Here is a 19,470-nt window from a genome sequence, read left to right as displayed (position 1 = left end):
AAAGTTTAGGTTATTTGTTTAAGCTAAAAAGAGACCTCTGATCACTGAGAACAAGATTAACCACCTGACCATAATCCTCACAATTTTTAAGCAACTGGTCACTTCTGGCTTTGGAGTATTTTCTCCCTTTAGGGTTAAGGATGTCCTAGATTCCCATGCTTTTCTCTCATCCTATGTCAGCAGCCTATTCTTTTAGGATATTTCCACTTATTTTCAGTGCTTCAGAAAGTGCACACTGTCCCTATGAAGCCTAGTATGAATGACCATATTTCTATCCAACTGAAATCTCCCAGTCTTAGTTAAACACTAGGTCAAAATCCTGGGGAGAACTTTTTGAAATCCAGAAAAAATACTGTACTGCTCATCTATGAGAAAAAGCAAATAAGAATTGATAAAAATTAAAAAAAAAAAAAAAAATTGAAACAAAAGGAAATGAGTTCTACCAGGTATTAAAATATTTTATAAATAAACAACAACAACAAACACTTGGCTTTCTGCAAAAATCTACAGATGAAAATAAAGGAGAAGCATACAAATAGAAATTGACTTAATACACATAAAGGCAATAATGTCTGAAGAACTGGTTAACCTGGAAGGAAAAGTTAGCTCCTTACATATCATATGAAAACAAATTCTAGATGAATTAAATAACTAAACATAAAAAACACAAGCATAAAAAAAAAAATAGAAGAAAATGAAAGTGACTACGCAAAGGAGATGAACTCTCTATACACAAAAATAATAGAAGATGTCTCAAAGGAAAAGATCAATATGCTTAACAACCAAAAATTAATTATTTCTATAGGTCTAAAAATATCATGAGAAAAAAAAGCAAATGGCAGTTTGGCATAAACTCACAACAAATATGACAAAGGTGTTTGTATCAATAAAAATAACAAACAGCTCTTACAAACCAATGAGGTCCTGAGTAAGTCTTTGATGAATAAATTAACACCAACATCCTAATAGGTTTAGGTCTGTGATCCATTTCAAGTTAATTTTTTAATTGGACCCAGACAAGGGTTGAGATCCTGGGTTTGTTTTTTTTTTTGCATATGGATGACTGTGCAGAAAACAATTAACAGAGCAGGCCTGAGACTCCCTATCCTTTGAAAGACCTGCTTGCAAAGTAGGCATCTAGGAACTCTGGCTAGTCAACAACTCTCCTTACTGATACAAAACTTTCCCTAAATGATAAGACTGGCTCACTGTGCCTAAACTGTTAACATAAACAATGTGGTTTATGCTGAACATCTGCTTTCCTTCAGGGAGTAGAGAATTTTGGTATGTGCTGGGGTGCTGACATGACCAGTTCCAATAAAAATCTTGGTGCTGCAACTGGACCAAACTAAAAGCAAAGAAGTTTCTGGAATAAACTGAATGCTTCGAAGGCCAGCATAGCAGGGGTGGGGGTCTGGGGACCATGGTTTCAGGGGACATCTGAGTCAATTGGCATAATAAAATCTATTAAGAAAACATTCTGCATCCCACCTTGGAGAGAGGCGTCTGGGGTCTTAAACGATAGCAAGCGGCCATCTAAGATGCATCAATTGGTCTCAACCTACCTGGATGAAAGGAGAATGAAGAACACCAAGGACACAAGGTAATTATGAGCCCAAGAGACAGAAAGGGCCACATAAACCAGAGACTACATCAGCCTGAGACCAGAAGAGCTAGATGGTGCCTGGCTACAACCCATGACTGCCCTGACAGGGAACACAACAGAGAACCCCCGAGGGAGCAGGAGAGCAGTGAGACGCAGACGCCAAATTCTCGTAAAAAGACCAGACTTAATGGTCTGAGACTAGAAGGACCCCGGTGGTCGTGGCCCCCAGGCCTTCTGCTGGCCCAGGACAGGAACCATTCCCAAAGCCAACTCTTCAGACAGGGATTGGATTGGACAATGGGTTGGAGAGGGACGCTGGTGAGGAGTAAGCTTCTTGGATCAGGTGGACACTTGAGACTATGTTGGCATGTCCTCCCTGGAGGGGAGATGAGAGGGCAGAGGGGGTTAGAAGCTGACGAAATGGACATGAAAAGAGAGAGTGGAGGGAGGGAGCGGGTTGTCTTATTAGGGGGAGAGCAATTGGGACTATGTAGCAAGGTGTATATAAGTTTTTGTGTGAGACTGACTTGATTTGTAAACTTTCACTTAAAGCACAATAAAAATTAAAAAACCAAAAAATCTTAGGTGCTGATTCTCTGATGTACTTGCCTAGAAGATGAAACGTTGCATGTGTTGTCACAACTCATTGCTGGAGGAATTAAATGCATTCTGTGCAATTCTACCTGGAGAGGGCTCTCAGAAGCTTGTACCTGGCTTCCTCTCGACCTCACCCTATACACCTCATCCCTTTGCTAATTTTGCTTTGTGTCCTTTAACTGTAATAAATCTTAGCCATGAGTCCAAATATATGCTGAATTCTGCGAGTCCTTCCAGTGAGATCATCAAACCTGGAAGTGGTTCCAGGATCATTTACTGAAAAGGCCAGCCTTTCTGCAATAAGTTACCCTGGAAATCTTTGTCAAAGCTCTACTGACCAACTGTACTTTTTAGAATCACCTTTTAAATGTCTACAAAAAAAGCCTGCTGAGATTTCCAATGGGACTGCACTGAATCTTTAGATCAGTTTGAGACTTAAAATATTAATAATATTGAGCATTCCAATGTGTGAACGTGGTGTATCTCTACATTTATTTAGCTTTCCTTCAATCTGTCTCAGCAATATTTTGAGGTTTTCGGTGTACCTATCTTATACATATTTTGCTAAATATATCCCTATTTCATTTTTTATTTATTGTAATATTATTGTATTTCAATTTCCAATTGTTCGCTGCTAGTAATTTTTTTTTTTTTTTAGTATATAGAAATTTAATGAATTTTTGCATGGTTATTGATATTGTATTCCACAGCATTCCTAAACTCACTTATTAGTTGTAACAGTTTTTCTTACAGATTCATTGGGATTGTGTAGGTACACCATGAGAATGAAGACAGATTTACTTCTTCCTTTCAAATCTGTATGCTGTATTTCTTTTTTTTTGCTTATTATCCTGGGTAAGACTTTCACTTCCATGTTGAATAGAAGTGTTGAGAATAGACATCACTGCCTTGTTCCAACTACAGGGAAAGGCACTGTCTTACACCATTTGTTAGCTGTGCGTTTTTCACAGATGCCCTTTTTCGGGTTGAGGAAGCTGCCTTCTAATCCTGGTTTACTGAGAATTACTGAAAGTTTTTATCACGAATGGATGTTGAGCAAACATTTTTTAATGATTAAAAAAAAATTCAGTGCTTGCCAGGGTGTGCCACAAGATTTTAAATTGTTCTAACACATGGGGTCACCATGAGTTGGAATCCATTGGACAGCAACTAACAACAACACAACAATCTTTGACCTAGCATTGTGGCCAAAAACACAGGTACAACAATGTTCATAGTGAAAAACTGTGAACAACTGAAATGAAATGAACTGAAACTGAAGTGAAAACCATTAAATTACTATATGTTCATAAAGATTATTATATGGCACATTGCCAAAAAATGCTTAATCAAATGGGAAAACACAGTGTATGTTAAGAGATTAAAACTATACAAAGCTTATGATTCCAACATTACATATATATGTATTTTTGTGGTGTGGTAGGATTATTGATATTTTAAAACATATTTTTCTGTATTTTCGAAATTTTCTTTAATAAGTCTGAAAAATCCAGTGCCTGGTACAGTGCCTGGCAACTAGTATACCTCAGTAAATGTTATTTTAAGAATGTGAAATGAAGGTATTACAACAGCCCCCCTAGATTAACTAATACTCTCCATTCTTTCTATAAAACATGTATGCTCAAATTCACAGCATGCTAAGTGCTGGAAATTAGTAGGCTACCCTCCGTAATTGCAAGCTTGATTCCCACTAACTGAATTATAAGCTAACTGCAAGTCAGGGGTATTTGTTCCAAACCTCTTTTTGCTAATTGTACTGTCATTATAATTATGTGATTTAATCAGACATTCTGTAAACAGTCAAAAACCAAGTGCAAAAAAGAAAAAAAAAAAAAGTTTTTATAAAAACTAAGTCAAATGTTTTGGAAAGACTTAATAAAGGTAAGCCTCTAAAGCCAATTTCTGATGCATTTGGGGTAAAACAGTTGTAGAAAATTAGGGAAAAAAACTGAACACATCTAGAAGGTTTCTGTACTAGGACTGTACCTGAAGTGTCTTTAAATTTTTATACTGCTTTAGGTAAACAAAAATTTGAAATTACAGGCAAAAATTCAGGGTATGGTTGTTTTAGAGAGATGACAGGAAATTCTAAGACACATAGTGAAAAACAAAACCACCAAAAATAATAATAATAAAAAAAAAAACCCAAAGGACTTGACCTTAAATTGAAAGACTAGCAAACTCATAAAACCAAAAAACCAAACCCAGTGCCGTTGAGTCGATTCCGACCCATAGTGACCCTATAGGACAGAGGAGAACTGCCCCATAGAGTTTCCAAGGAGCGCCTGGTGGATTTGAACTGCCGACCCTTTGGTCAGCAGCTGTAGCACTTAACCACTACACCACCAGGGTTTCCCAGCAAATTCACAGTATATTTAAATATTCCAAGTTAAAATAAAACATGTAAGATGTTTCTTCAACTCTTCTTTATAATTCCCTGCCTTAAATAACCCTAGTTAACCATTACTCTCTACTAGTCCTAACTGCATCAATTAAGGGTGTTTCTACTACACTTTATAATCAGAAAAAAAAAAAAAAAAAAGATTAAAAGAAAAGGATTACAGCCCTTCCATTCTTACCTCGTAAAGCATAATTCGAACATCAGCCTGCTGTCCTAAGCACCTCCTCAAACTATCAATAATCTCAAGGCACAACGTTTCATTGGCGACAGAACCGTAACGGCTATGAACATCCACGTGGACCTGAAAGAAAGACAGGCTGGGCCGTGTCTACTTTACCGAAGTCGTTTCCGTTAAGGCGGTAACATGAGCCTATGTTCTTGATCAAAAAATTTAGATTTAGCTTTTCCCATATGCCAAAACCCAGGATCTAGGCAGACATTATAATCACCATGCTGTGGTAAGTGTCCCTTAGTCTGCTCTAGAATTACAGAATTTGCAAGCACTTTAACAAAATTAGTTCTTCCTCAATGTCAGCTGCCTAGGAAGGCACACATATTATTTCACCCCACTTGCATCCAGTAGTCATATTAAACTGAATTTTACCCAAAAGGCCTAAATGACTTCCTTAAGTGTCTTCAGTAGCTAGAAGAGTCTGGCTCTATAAAAAGCATAAGGTTCCACAAGTTCCTGAGAGGTAAAGGGGTAGCTAGGTATATAGCTTTTAGTTTAGAAATGGACCTGATAAAGAATTGCCATCCACTGTATGATTTACCTAATAAGATCACCAACTCCTTACACCAGCAGAGTAACGTAGTTAAGACTGCCCGGGGTCAAGTCCTATTCTATCACTTACTGGTTATATGACCTTGGGCGAATTATTTAACCTCTCTTACCGTCAGTTTCCTCATCCTTAAAATGAGGATAATAATAGTGTCTACCCTCAATCCCTGTGAAGATTCAATGAAATAATCAATGTAAAGCACTTAGCATTGTATATTACATATTGCTGTCCAATAGAAATATAATAGGAACCACAAATGCAAGCCACATGTATAATTTAAGTCTCTAGTAGCCACGTTAAAAAAAAGTATAAATACGTGGAAATTAATTTTTTAAAAATGTATTTTATTTAACCCAACATATCTAAAGTATTATCATTTCAACATGTAATCAATATAAAATTTTTAATAAGACATTTTACATTCTTTTACTTCACACTAAGTTTTCAAAATCCAGTGTGCATTTTACACTTATGATACAACTCAACTGAGACTAGCCACATTTCAATCAAGTGTTCAGTTCAATAGCCATATGAGATTAATAGCTAACATACTGGAGAACACAGGTCTAGCATATAGAAAATCTGCTATAATAAATATTAGCTGCTATATTCATCATCATCATCAGACCCTCAGTTTCAGTATCATTTTTATAGCCAGAAGAGGAGTAAAATAAAACAGTTTGCGTATCATCAACTCCTGCATCAACGTACATGGGACAAGTCAGTGTGAGCCATCCTTACCTGAGTGACACCGATAGACTGACTGCACTGAGAGGATGACAAGCTGCCTAAGACTTTAAAGTTCTTCAGGAGCAGCAAAAACCCGGCAACTGCAGATTTTCGGGCATCGAGCTGGCTAGCTCAGGAACAGACAGAGAGGAAATAAACAAACACTGCTGATTTCACAGGACTAGGTTCCTGGGTCAGAAAATCCAGTTAGTTCTATACAAAGAAGGGATATGCATAAGCAATGAAGCAGAGAGCAAACCTAACTAAATCTACATACTCAAAATAAGGCATCAGCTTTCAAAGCAGTTAGCAGTACAGGAGTTCAGCTGATTTTTTCATCATCTACTTAACCTCATGACACTATCTGTACTTTCTTCTATCCTGTTGATAAGTCTATATGGGGAATGAGAATAAGAGTGTTGAGAGACTGTACGATGGGCTAGAAACGCAAATATCAGTACTGGATAGCAAAGAAGATTGCTGATTTTCACTGTCTGAAAGACAGCTTCCCTCCTGTGTTCCATTTCTTCATAGAAGAATGCAGTGCTTGGTGCTTTGTAGACCCTCCATCCAGAAAAATGACATACCCGACTTCTCACTGAGGCTCAATGATAAATTCGAGTTCCAGATAATACAACATTTAGAAACATGTATATATTGTCTTTGGCCTATAGTCATGAAGTGAGGAGTAACAAAAAATCGACAATTCTAGAACAGTGACACTAGCACATGGCTACTCATGCGTTGTTCCTTAGGATTCTCATGAGTGTATCACAATATGCCCAAAACCAAAAACCAAACCTGTTGCCACGACGGCAATTGCCACTCACAGCAACCCTACAGGATGGAGGAGAACTGCCCCATGGGGTTCCAAGGAGCACCCTAGTGCTGCAGTGGTTAAGAACTTGGCTGCTAACCAAAAGGTTGGTGGTTTGAATCCACCAGCTGCTCCTTGGAAATCCCATGGGGCAGTTCTACTCTGTCCTATAGAGTCGCTATGAGTCATAATTGACTCAACAGCAATGGTAATGATATGCCCAATGTGATATTAATTGGGCATCTTATCCTCAAAACCACCAAGTTTTAGTATTTTTAGGAGATGGTATTATCATCACTCGTTTATATTATATACTAAGAAATAAAGCGAGAGGTCAGGAAGCATTGGCTGAGCCCCAAACGGAACTCAGGTCCCTTAACAATTTATTCAGACTACTAGCCACTAGACCACAATTCCGATGTTCGTTCGCTAAACTGAGTTTCTTGAATATATTCTTCTTAACTAAGGTGTTTTCCCCTGCTGAACTGGGTTTCCAGCTCGAGTTTCAGAGTATGTGGCACTGGAACCTTATTTTGATGGTCAAGTAGGAGTAGTACAGCAGAGTACTTCAGATCAAAAGCTCTGATGTTAGATAGACCTGTGTTCAAATCCTGGCTCCATCACTGTGTGACCTCTGCAAAGTCACTTATCTTCTCTAAGCCCAGATTTTCTTATCTGTAAATAGTAAATATAATAGTTCTCACCTCACAGGGTTGCTCTGAGGATTAAATGAGATAAAGCACATAAGGCACTTAACACAAAAAGTGTTCTGTTAAGTAAATTCGCATGACTTCCGAGAACAGGTTGCACTGGGAGATAGATGGCTGAGTTAACTTTCATTCCCAGCATTAGAAGGCATCAATTTCTATGACCTCAAGGGATGCTACATACCTGGCAAACATAGCTTTCCGAAGGACAAGTATCAGGGAGTCTCTCATTGACATGCTGACTTTGAGAAGGGGCTGAAAGAAGATGTATCAGTGGGTAAAAACACAACAAGCCTGTTTATTAGCCTTAGCTTATTTCTACTCAATAATGTTACCACTTGGCTTATGTAAGGAACTTTGGAACATGTTTCAATATTTACTGCCCTTCATAGTAAGGACAATAGTATACTTTGAGATACTAGACTGAAACTAGTTGTGAATGCCTTTGTAAACTTATTATCCTCAATTAATAATTTTCTAAGAGGCTTTCAATTACTGATTTGAAAATGAGTCAAAGGAGGGAGAATAGTGACAGAAAGAGGAATGAACTAGGAAAACAGAGTCTATCTAGTGCAGTGCTCCTGCCCTCTTGCCACCAAGTTTTATGTTTCAGAATCAAGGGGAATAGGATTTCTTAGACATGTATTTATAATGAAATGCATCAGGCTTTCATTAGACAGTTAAACCTCAGTTCTGGCAAGCTACTTATGAGTCAATGGACTTACCTGCACTGCCTTAAGCAGTCCTTGTACAGTTTGAAAAGGCAGAAAGGACAGATAGTCAAAGGTTTCTGTGATTTTAGAAGAACAACTCTGAAGAACTAAGGGTGCATACACGATGATACTTGAAAGCAGCTCTGAAAAAAAAAGAACCTCTAATCAGTTGTCTCAGATAACCAAAGATATTTCAAATAAAAGCAAAAAAACATGAAGAAATGGTAAAAAGTCTTTCGTTTCTTTTCTCATAATAAAACATGTATCCAAAAACCAAATCCACTGCCATTGAGTTGACTCCGACTCATAGCAACTCTATAGGACAGTGTAGAATTGCCCCATAGGGTTTCCAAGGAGTCACTGGTGGATTCAAACCACCAACCTTTTAGTTAGCAGGCACTAAATGCTTAACCACTGCACCGCCAGGGCTCCAAGTCAAGTATATGGCAATATAAATTTCTACTGATCCTATATACTTTTTCTGTGGTCAATGTAACCAGGATTCTTGAGCTTTTTTAAATATAAGAGTATAAAAATTAAACTGTCTGAAGAAAGGAAGTAACTCATTACACTGCCTAGATAAATAGCACACAGTGTATTCCCATTTCCAAGCTAAAATGAAATCAATAAATATCTATAAATTTTTATCATGTATAAGCATAATATGGCCCTATCAGGACTATATAAAAGCACAATACATCTTCCTTCAAGAATTTCAACAATCTGCTTAAAGTCAAGAAAAAATATTTTAAAGAAATTGTGGTTGCTAGATGCCAAGTCAATTCCGACTCATAGTGACCCTATGCACAACAGAATGAGATACTGCTCTTGGTCCTGCACCATCCTCACAATCGTTGTTATGTTTGAGCCCACTGTTGCAGCCACTGTGTCAGTTTGTCTCAGTGAGGGTCTTCCCCTTTCTCACTAACCCTCTACTTTACCAAGCAAGATGTCCTTCTCTAAGGACTGGTCCCTTCTGATAACATGTTCAAAGTACATGGGACAAAGTCTTGCCATCCTCGCTCCTAGCACTCTGGCTATACTTCTTCCAAGATAAATTTCTTCATTCTTCTGGCAGTCCATGGTATATTCAATATTCTTTGCCAACACTATAATTCAAAGGTATCAGTTCTTCAGTCTTCCTTATTCATTGTCCAGCTTTCACATGCATATGAGGCAACTGAAAATATCATGGCTTAGATCAGGTGCACCTTAGTTCTCAAAGTGACATCTTCGCTTTTTTTTTTTTTAAATAATTTTTACTGAGCTTTAAGTGAACGTTTACAAATCAAGTCAGTCTGTCACATATAAGCTTATACACACCTTACTCCATACTCCCACTTACTCTCCCCCAGTGAGTCAGCCCTTCCAGTCTCTCCTTTCGTGACAATTTTGCCAGTTTACATCTTTGCTTTTTAACACTTTAAAGAGGTCTTTTGCAGATTTGCTCAACGCAATGTATCATTTGATTTCTTGACTGCTGCTTCCATGGACGTTGACTGTAGATCCAAGTAAAATGAAATCCTTGACAGCGTCAATCTTTTCTTCGTTTATTGTGATGTTGCTTATCAGTCCAGTTGTGAGGATTTTGTTTTCTTTATTTGAGGTGTAATCCATACTGAAGTCTGTAGTCTTTTATTTTAAAGAAACGAAGAGGTAAATAACAGAACCAAACCCATACCAAACTCGTTGCCACCAAGTCGATTCTGACTTACAGCAACCCTAAAGGACAGAGTAGAACTGCCCAAGAGGGTTTCCAAGGAGTGCCTGGTGGATTTGAACTGCTGACCTTTTGGTTAGCAGCCGTAGCTCTTAACCACTACACCACCAGGGTTTCCAAATGACAGATACCAAATATCTAATAATTCCGAATATAGTTTATTGCCTAGCAAATGGTAAAGGGAGAATTTAAACAGAAGTTCAAAGGAAGAGGAGGTCATTATGAGCTGGTGCGTTTCATGAAAAAAAAAGAAGAAACTTGAGCTAGGTTCTGAAAGGTGGGTAACATTTAGATGTACAAAGAACCATAAAGGTCTTCTATATGTCAAGGGAAAGTATGAGTAAAAGTTCAGGAAAGGTAAATGTAAGATATCTTTACAGGTTGGTGGGGAAATCAGTGGGGCAGGGGTGAAAGATTCAGAAAAGTAAATAACTGAAGTTAATGTTGGAAAGGTAGGTTAGGATCAAACTGTCAAGAACCTTTAGTGCCAGGGTAGAGAGCTGATAATTTAACGAAGGAATTGATGATTTTGAGTGATAGAGTGGTATTTTAGAAATACAGGACTGGTGGCAATATGCAGCTTAAACTGCTGTATGTACAGTCTCAGAGTAAATACAGACACACAGGTCATAGGAACAGAATACGGTCCTAAAATAAACCCACATGCTCTTGTTGTGAGGAGCTGTGGAGTCAGTTCCAACTCACAGCAACCCCATGTACAACAGAACAAAACACTGCCTGGTCCTACGCCATAATCGTTGTTATGCTTGAGCCCATTGTTGCAGCCACTGTGTCAATACATCTTGTTGAAGGTCTTCCTCTTTTAATTAATTTCAACAAACATGTCAAGGCAACTCAATGAAGAAAGGATAATATTTTCAACGAACTGTGCTGAAATTCGATTCGATGGCACTGCGTGGGTTGTGCTGAAATAATTGGAGAGCCATATGCAAAAAAAAAAAAAAATCCTGACTCTTACTTCACACCATACACAAATTTAATAAAAACATATCATAGATCTAAATAGAAGGGCTAAAACTATAAAGCTTCTGGGAGAATATTTTAATGACCTTGAGTTTGGCAAAGACTTCTTTTATATGACACAAAAAGCAAAAATAAGAACTATAAAAAGAAATTGATAAATTGGATTTCATCAAGTTAAAAATGTTTGCTCTTAAAAAGACACTGTTACAAAAATTAAAAGCTAAACCACAGACTGTGAGAAAACATTTGCAAGATGTATATCTAACAAAGGACCTGTATTCAGAACATACAAAAAACTCTCATGACTCAATAATAATAAGGCAAACAACTGAACTTTTAAAAAGGGCAAAAGATTTGAACAGACACCTCACCAAAGAAGATATGCAGACAGCACATAAGCACATAAAAAAATGTTTAACATCATTAGGTGTTAAAAAAACAACCAAACTCATTGTTTTCGAGTCAATGTCGACTCATTAGAGGAATGTAAATTAAAACCACAATGAGATATACTACAAATCTACTAGAAAGCCTAAAATTGAAAAGACTGACCATATCAAGTGTTGGTGACAGAGAGGAGCAATTGGAAACACTGCTGGTGGGAACATGAAATGGTACAAACACTTCAGAAAAAGTTTATCAATTTCTTAAAATGTTGATGATAAACCTACCATATGATCCACCCACTCCACTAGTAGGTATTTTCCCAAGAGAAATGAAAGCATATGTCTACACAAAGACTTATACATCAACGTTCATAGCAGCTTTATTTATAACAGCTAAAACTGGAAACAACCTAAAAATCTATCAACCAGTGAGTGGAAAAACAAACTGTGGTTATATCCATATCATGGGATACTACTAACAATAAAAAAGAAGCAACTATTAATATATGCAACAACCACGGATAAATCTCAAAAGAATTATTCTGAGAGAAATAAGCAGATAAAAAAGAAGAGTGAATTTTCCTTATAATTCAAACATTTAATTTATAGTGACAGAAAGCAGAGTACCCTGGAGATGGGAGGTACGGAGTGAAAGAGGGATAGAGAAGCAGACAACAGAAGCACCAGGAAATGTTTGTGAGTGATGGATATGTTCATTATCTTGACTATGATGATGGTTTCACAGATATATACACTTCTCATCAAACTGTTATACATTAAATATACACAGATTATTGGACTTCGATTATACCTCAATAAAGCTGTAAAGAAAGAAAAAAAGTAAATTGTCAAGGACTGAACTTTGTAGAATCCTGACATTTAAGGGTAGAAGAAAAGGAAGCACTAAATGAGAAAGAAGAAAACTGGTCATAAAAAAAAAAAAAAAGGTCATAGGTGGGATAAAAAGCAAAATTAACCAGTGAACCTATCTAAGAAAGTTTTATGGGAAGTGTGAACAGTGCTGAATTATGCTGAGAAAGAAAAGGCCAGTAGATTTAGATATTAGGAGATATGTGTTAAAACAGCAAATTCAGAAGTCACCAAAAAGAAAAGCACGGAAATCAGATGGTCCTGGGTTAAGAGAATGAGAGGCCAATGAGAGGTAACAGAAGGAAACCACACGCCTGAAAAGTACTAAAAGAGGGAGAGAGAGTTGATATAAAATGGAACTTTCACTCATTAGTTATACGCGCCTTTCCTTCCTGACAACCACTGCCTTCCTAAAACCACAGACATGAGTGGACTTACGTTTTACTGGCATTATAATCAAAGACACTGCACTAAATTCTGAATGTTTTTCCAGGACCAAGTCATTATGCCATTTAAATGAAAAGACTCCTGAGAACTTTATCCACCTTTTCAAAGTTCGTACCTAAGAAATGACTGATGGGAGAGGATGCCTTGGTAACAACCCTGTTGAGGACTTGCTCCAGAATTTCTTGTCTGACCATCTCATGGATCTAAAAAGAACAGAAGAACCAATAAAATGACCAACGGAATACTTCTTGGTGACCTTCGGCTTACAGTACCACTGATGCTGAAGGGAGTTTGGCTGTGAGTAAGCCTTGACTGGTTACTTCAAAGACAAACCAGGGTACAATGTGAATCATCTGCAAAGACGGAATCACTCAAATCTAGCCTCATTCTGTGCTCAGATGACTCGTTAGCAGGGCAAACTACCAAGTTTATTAGCCTAAAAGAACAGATCACGTGAAAATAATGCTACATTTAAGGCCCAGCTTCAAATACGAATAATTCTACTCAGGCATCCACTACCTGCTAACATCCGTATTTCTGACAAATAACCTTTACCTTAGAATTTAAAAGCCCATGGAAATTTTGGGAAACCTAGAAAATCTTCACTATCCTCTGTCTGTTTCTAGAATCACAGCAGGTGCCTAGCCAGTTCGGAATTTTCATGCAAATATTAGTCAAAATTCTTACTTGAACTTGATTATTTTGAGTACAGACTAACTTCTTTCAGGCCTTAGGCTGATGGTTAGATTAGTAAAAGTAAATTATATGCTCTACAGGTGCCCTGACAAAGCCAACATCTGTGTGAAATCAAATTGAACCTCTCAAATTTTGAAGAATATGAATTTAAAAAACAAAAACTACTGAAGTCTCTTATTCTGGGAATGTTTTTTATTCAGGCTGCTCTTAAAAAGGATCATTTATATCATCTAATCCACTTAAAACTCTCAAGGACTACTCTGTGGCGTTCACCTCACAGTTCTGGGTCAGAACACCAGATTTACATTTAGATTAGCCTCCAAATACATTTTCAGCAGATGCTTTTGATGTGTAGCCATAAACAATTGAATGTCAAAGAGACAACTTAAAGGAATCACTAGCAAAGCTGTTTTAGCCTCAGCTATGATCTAACTTGGGTTTTTTATTATTATTTGAAAGGAAATGAATTTTTGAAAGCTATTACAAAAATTAAGATTGGAATGATAGTCTTAATTTGGTAAACCAAAACCAAACCCAGTGTTGTCAAGCCAATTCCAATTCATAGTGACCCTATAGGACAGAGTAGAACTGCCCCATAGGGTTTCCAAGGCTGTAAATCTTTAACAAAGCAGACTGTCACATCTTTCTTCCAAGGAGTGGCTGGTATGTTTGAACCGCTGACTTGTGCTTAACAGCCAAATGCTTTAACCACTGCACCACCAGGGCTCTTTATAATTTGGTAAGGATGTCAAAAAAATGTCAACTGCCCATTTTGGGTTCTTCAAAAACAATCAACAAACATGATTCTTTGAGCTATGATATTCTCCAGTGACCGAAAGGATTATTTTTTGAGTAAGGGAGTAGCATTAAAAAAAAAAACTCCAGAAATAATTTACTGCTGAAGAAAAAAAACATAGAAAAACTATCGTATGTTCAAACTTTTAAGAAGTGACCAGAAATGATAGAACTTAGTGAAATAAATGAAAAACTATAAAGAAAGGATGAGAAAATAAGTACTACATCAAACTGTATCAGTAATGTCTCAATACCATACCAAATCCCTGCCCCCTGCAACTGCTAAATAGTTAGATTTCCTTGTCCCCAAACTCCCAGGCAAATGCCATACTGTACTTACAGTATGATTAAGCATAATTAGGCAATGGTTGCCGAACTAGAATCTCACCTTAAAAGTTTCCAATAGGATACTAGCTCCCAGCTTACATGCTTGATGAACTGGCATTCTAGAAAGACTCGAGCTGATTTCAACAGCTTTTCCTTCAAGAATCTTCTTTGGCCCATATGAATCCATTAAAATGAAACCAAGTTCCACTAGGCCCTGAGTAACATGATCCCAACTATGAACACTGCAAGAAAGCAAAGCTTAGTTAAAAAAAAAAAAACTTAGGAAGATACCTTACCTTGATACTCACTGCCACGTTACATATTTTCTGAACTTGATCTGGAAAACCAAGATACTCCTCTGCAGTGCAATGAATTGCTTAACATGGCCCTTACAGCCATTGCCTTTGTGACTCACACACAATGATTGAGTGGGACTATGCAAATAAGGCATATGGAACCTGTGATGGTTGGAGTTATGTGTCAACTTGGTTAGGCCATGAGTCCCAGTATTGAATGGCTGGCCTCCATTCTATGATCTAATTATCCTCCATTTTGTGTGTTATAAATTCTAACCCTATATGTTAGTGAGGCAGGATTAGTATGGAGTGTATCTTGAGTCACAACCTTGCAGGAGGATGTGACTCAAGTCCCACCCTTACTCAAGTTACGCCCTTTCCTGGGGTGTGGCTTGCATTCAAGATATATATGTGGGTGCCTTGGCAGGGCTCTCTCTGCACCTGGATCCTGCATCGCTGTCTGACTTCCGGTTCTTGGGACTTCAGCTAGCGGCCTGTGATTGGACCTACTGATTCTGGAATTCGCCAGCGTCTGCAACCACATGGGCCAGCAGTCTGTCATCTGGCCTGCTGATTTCGGTTCATCCAATCCCACGGCCATGTGAGTCAGGAGAAGCCTAACCCTGACCCAAGAATTTGGGACTTGGCAGCCTTCAGAACTGTGTGAGCCATTTCCTTGACACGGTCCGTGAGTTCTGTGAGATGTTGCAGTGAATTACAGAACCCAAAGAAGGGAGGTAAAGTGCTAAGAAGAGGGTGAGTAGTAGAGCAGTTTGGAAAAGCTGAATATTTGGGACATCTTTAACCTCTGCCTCATAGGAACCAGCTTTGTGTTGACCCTTATAAAAAAAAATTATTCATTTACCCTTACCCCTTTTCTTTTCTTACATCCTTATCTAACAGAATTCCGAGTTTCTAGATACATAGTAATGGGTGTGATGGGCAAGTAGGCTCCACTGGCAGAAAAATCCAGAACTTAGAGAATGTTAAAAATATATACAGAAGAAACGAAATGTTGCAACTTAATGACCATTTGAGACTTCCATCCAAGATTTCATGACTATAATTGCTTCTTCTATTCCTCCATGATACTAACAACACTTAAATTATGTGGTTTGCCTCCCTTCCTAGGCTGAGATTCTCAAGGAGTCCGCAGTCAGGTTTTTACTCATATAACCTCACACAAGGTGAGCATGTAGAAGACACCAGTACATATTTATGGCATGTATGGATGAATGATCTGGTTTCAACAGCCTGGGCTGAAACTGCCAATAACCTTCTGTTAAGTAGTGAAAGCCTGGAGAATTTTATGTCACTTAATATTACCCACTATAGTGGCATACACAGGAATTGAATCGACTACATCTGTGGAAAGAGACAATGGAGAAGCTCAATGCCATCAGTCAGAACAAGGCCAGTGGCTGACTGCAAAACAGACCATCAGTTGTTCAAATGGAAGTTCAAGTTGAAGCTGAAGAAAATTAAAACAAATCCATGAGAGCCAAAGGATGTACCTTGAGTATTTCCCACCTGAATTTAGAAACCATCTCAAGAACAGATTTGACACATTGAATACTAATGACTGAAAACCAGAAAAGTTGTGGGATAATATCAAGGACATCATACATAAAGGAAGCAAAAGGTCATTAAAAAAACAGGAAAGAAAGAGCAAAATGGATGTCAGAAGAGACTCTGAAACTTGCTCTTGAAAGTAGAGTAGCTAAAGTGAATGGAAGAAATTATGAAGTAAAAGAGCTGACCACAAGATTTTAAAGGGTGACTTGAGAAGACAAAGCATTATAATCAAATGTGCAAAGACCTGGAGTTAGAAAGCCAAAAGGGGAGAACATGCTCAACATATCTCAAGCTAGAAGAACTGAAGAAAAAATTCAAGCCTCGCGTTGTAATACTGAAGGATTCTACGGGCAAAATATTGAATGACGTACGAAGTATCAAAAGAAGATGGAAGGAATACAAAGAGTCACCGTACCAAGAAGAACTGGTCGATGTTCAACCATTTCAGGAGGTAGCATATGATTAAGAACCACTGGTACTGAAAAAAGGAAGTCCAAACTGCACTGAAGGCATTGGTGAAAAACAAGGCTCCAGGAAACGACAGACTACCAACTGAAATGTTTCAACAAACAGATGCAGCACTGGAAGTGTTCGCTAGTCTATGCCAAGAAACTTGAAAGACAACTACCTGGCCAAATGACTAGAAGAGAGCCATATTTGTGTCCGTTCCAAAGAAAGGCAATCCAACAGAATGTGGAAATTATTGAACAATATCATTAACATGACACATAAGTAAAATTTTGCTGAAGATCATTAAAAAATGTTTGTAGCTGTACATTGACAGGGAACTGCCAGAAATTGAAGGAGTCACAATGAGTGGAATTCAGAATGAGATGATTCAGATGTAGAATGAGGGATATCATTGCTGACATCAGATGGATCTTGGCTGAAAGCTGAGAATACCAGAAAGATGTTTACCTGGGTTTTATTGACTATGCAAAGGCATTCGGCTGTGTGGATTATAAAAATTTTGAATAACATTATGAAGAATGAGAATTCCAGAACACTTAATTGTGCTCAAGTGGAATCTGTACATAGACCAAGAGGCAGTCATTCAAACACAACAAAGTGATACTGTGTGGTTTAAAATCAGAAAAGGTGTGAGTCAGGGTTGTATCCTTTCACAACACTTATTCAATCTGTATGCTGAGCAGATAATCCGAGAAGCTAGACTATATGAAGAAGAACATGACATCAGGATTGGAGGAAGACTCATTAACAACCTGCATTATGTAAATGACACGACCTTGCTTGCTGAAAGCGAAGAGGGGATGAAGATCAAACACTACAGCCTTCAATATGGGTTACACCGCAACATAAAGAAAACAAAAATCCTCACAATTGGACCAATAAGCAACATCACGATAAACAAAGAAAAGGCTGAAGTTGTCAAGGATTTCATCTTACTTGGATCCACAGTCAACACCCATGGAAGCAGCAGTCAAGAAATCAAAAGATGTATTGCACTGGGCAAATCTGCTGCAAAAGACCTCTTTAAAGTGTTAAAAAGCAAAGATATTACTTTGAGGACTAAGGTGCGCCTGACCCAAGCCCGCGGTGTTTTCAAATGCCTCACATGCATGCGAAAGCTAGACAATGAATAAGGAAGACTGAAGAAGAACTGACACCTTTGAACTGTGGTGCTGGCAAAGGATATTGAATGCATTATGGACTACCAGAAGAACAAATCTGTCTTGGAAGAAGTACAGCCAGAATGTTCCTTAGAAGGAAGAATGGCAAACTTTGTCTCATAGACTTTGGACATGTTATCAAGAGGGATCAGTCCCTGGAGAAAGACAATGCGCTTGGTAAAGTAGAGGGTCAGCGAAAAAGAGCAAAACTCTCAAGGAGACAGACTGACACAGTACCTGCAACAGTGGACTCAACCATTGTAAGGACAGTGCAGGACCGGGCAAGGTTTCATTCTGTGGTATGTAGGGTAGCTATGAGTTGGAACTGACTCGACAGCACCTAACAACAACAATGAATAACCTCAGAGGGATAAAAAGAGAAGATATATAGCATGAAACAAAAACACATTTTTTTTGTTGTTGTTATAAAAGAACAATTGGAAATTTTAGAAATGAAAAACCTGATTGCTGAAATGAAAAACAGTGGATCAGTGTTAAGAACAAAATGAACACAGCTGGAGAGTAAATGAAAAATTTGAAAGAGTTAAGGGATTTGCATAGAACTTTTCACAAAAAGGCAAAAATATAAAAAGCTTCAAAGAAAAATTAAGACACGGCATACAGATCAAAAAATACAACATCTAATAAGGAAGAACAGAAAGAAAAAAGGGAGGGATTATTCAAAGAAATCAACGGAAGAAAGACATTTCAGAACTTAGGAAAGACATGAATTCTTGCAGTGAAAGGGCCTACCAAGTGCCAGACTGGATGAATGCAAGAAGAATTTACATAACTATAAAAAAAAAATTTTTATAGACTGTGTTAAATTTCAGAACACCAAGGATAAAATGAAAATCTTAGAAAGCTTCCAGGATAAAGTAACAGATCATCTACAACAATGCAAAGAATCAGAGAACCATCAAATTCTTATCAACAATTCTAGATGCAAAAGACAGTGGGGGAAAAAATGACAAGAAAAAACGATTATGAACTTAAAATTTTACATCCAAACTATTATTCAGGTAGAAGGGCAAAATAAAGACATTTGTGGATATCAAAGACTCAGAAAGTTTACTAGCCACAAACCACATCAGAAAGAACTACTGAAAAAAATATAACATTATTAATTTGTGGCGTATTTCCAAGAGAAAAACATGGGGTTCAAAAGATAGAGGTGAGCAAAGAAATCAGCATAACTTATTATGAAGTCTAAATAAGTGTTGTCTATTAATAACATTCTTATCACAGAAGGTGGCAAGAAAGAAGAAAACTAAAGTGTGTGCCAAGGTTCTCATTTTGGAGGGCATATGTCTTTTTTTTTTTATGTCTATGCATAACATGAAAAAGCTCATATATGAAGTTACTGTAGC

At 37.6% G+C, this 19,470-nt stretch overlaps 1 protein-coding gene across 4 annotated transcripts in view; it reads right to left on the bottom strand.

Moving 5' to 3' along the window:
• Positions 1-19,470, bottom strand: part of FANCI (FA complementation group I) — a 96,098-nt gene that overhangs the window by 24,855 nt on the left and 51,773 nt on the right. For all 4 annotated transcript variants that reach the window (XM_064267117.1, XM_064267119.1, XM_023553031.2 and 1 more), the window contains 6 exons: positions 14,660-14,840; positions 12,896-12,983; positions 8,386-8,516; positions 7,845-7,915; positions 6,149-6,263; positions 4,804-4,926 (listed from right to left, as the gene is read on the bottom strand). In XM_064267117.1, the coding sequence (XP_064123187.1) occupies positions 4,804-4,926; positions 6,149-6,263; positions 7,845-7,915; positions 8,386-8,516; positions 12,896-12,983; positions 14,660-14,840 (709 nt within the window). The remainder of the gene's footprint in view (positions 1-4,803; positions 4,927-6,148; positions 6,264-7,844; positions 7,916-8,385; positions 8,517-12,895; positions 12,984-14,659; positions 14,841-19,470) is intronic.

This window comes from Loxodonta africana, chromosome 13, assembly GCF_030014295.1.
Source record: "Loxodonta africana isolate mLoxAfr1 chromosome 13, mLoxAfr1.hap2, whole genome shotgun sequence".
In the NCBI taxonomy this organism is placed as follows: domain Eukaryota; kingdom Metazoa; phylum Chordata; class Mammalia; order Proboscidea; family Elephantidae; genus Loxodonta; species Loxodonta africana.
This window is presented reverse-complemented; position numbering and strand designations above follow the sequence as displayed.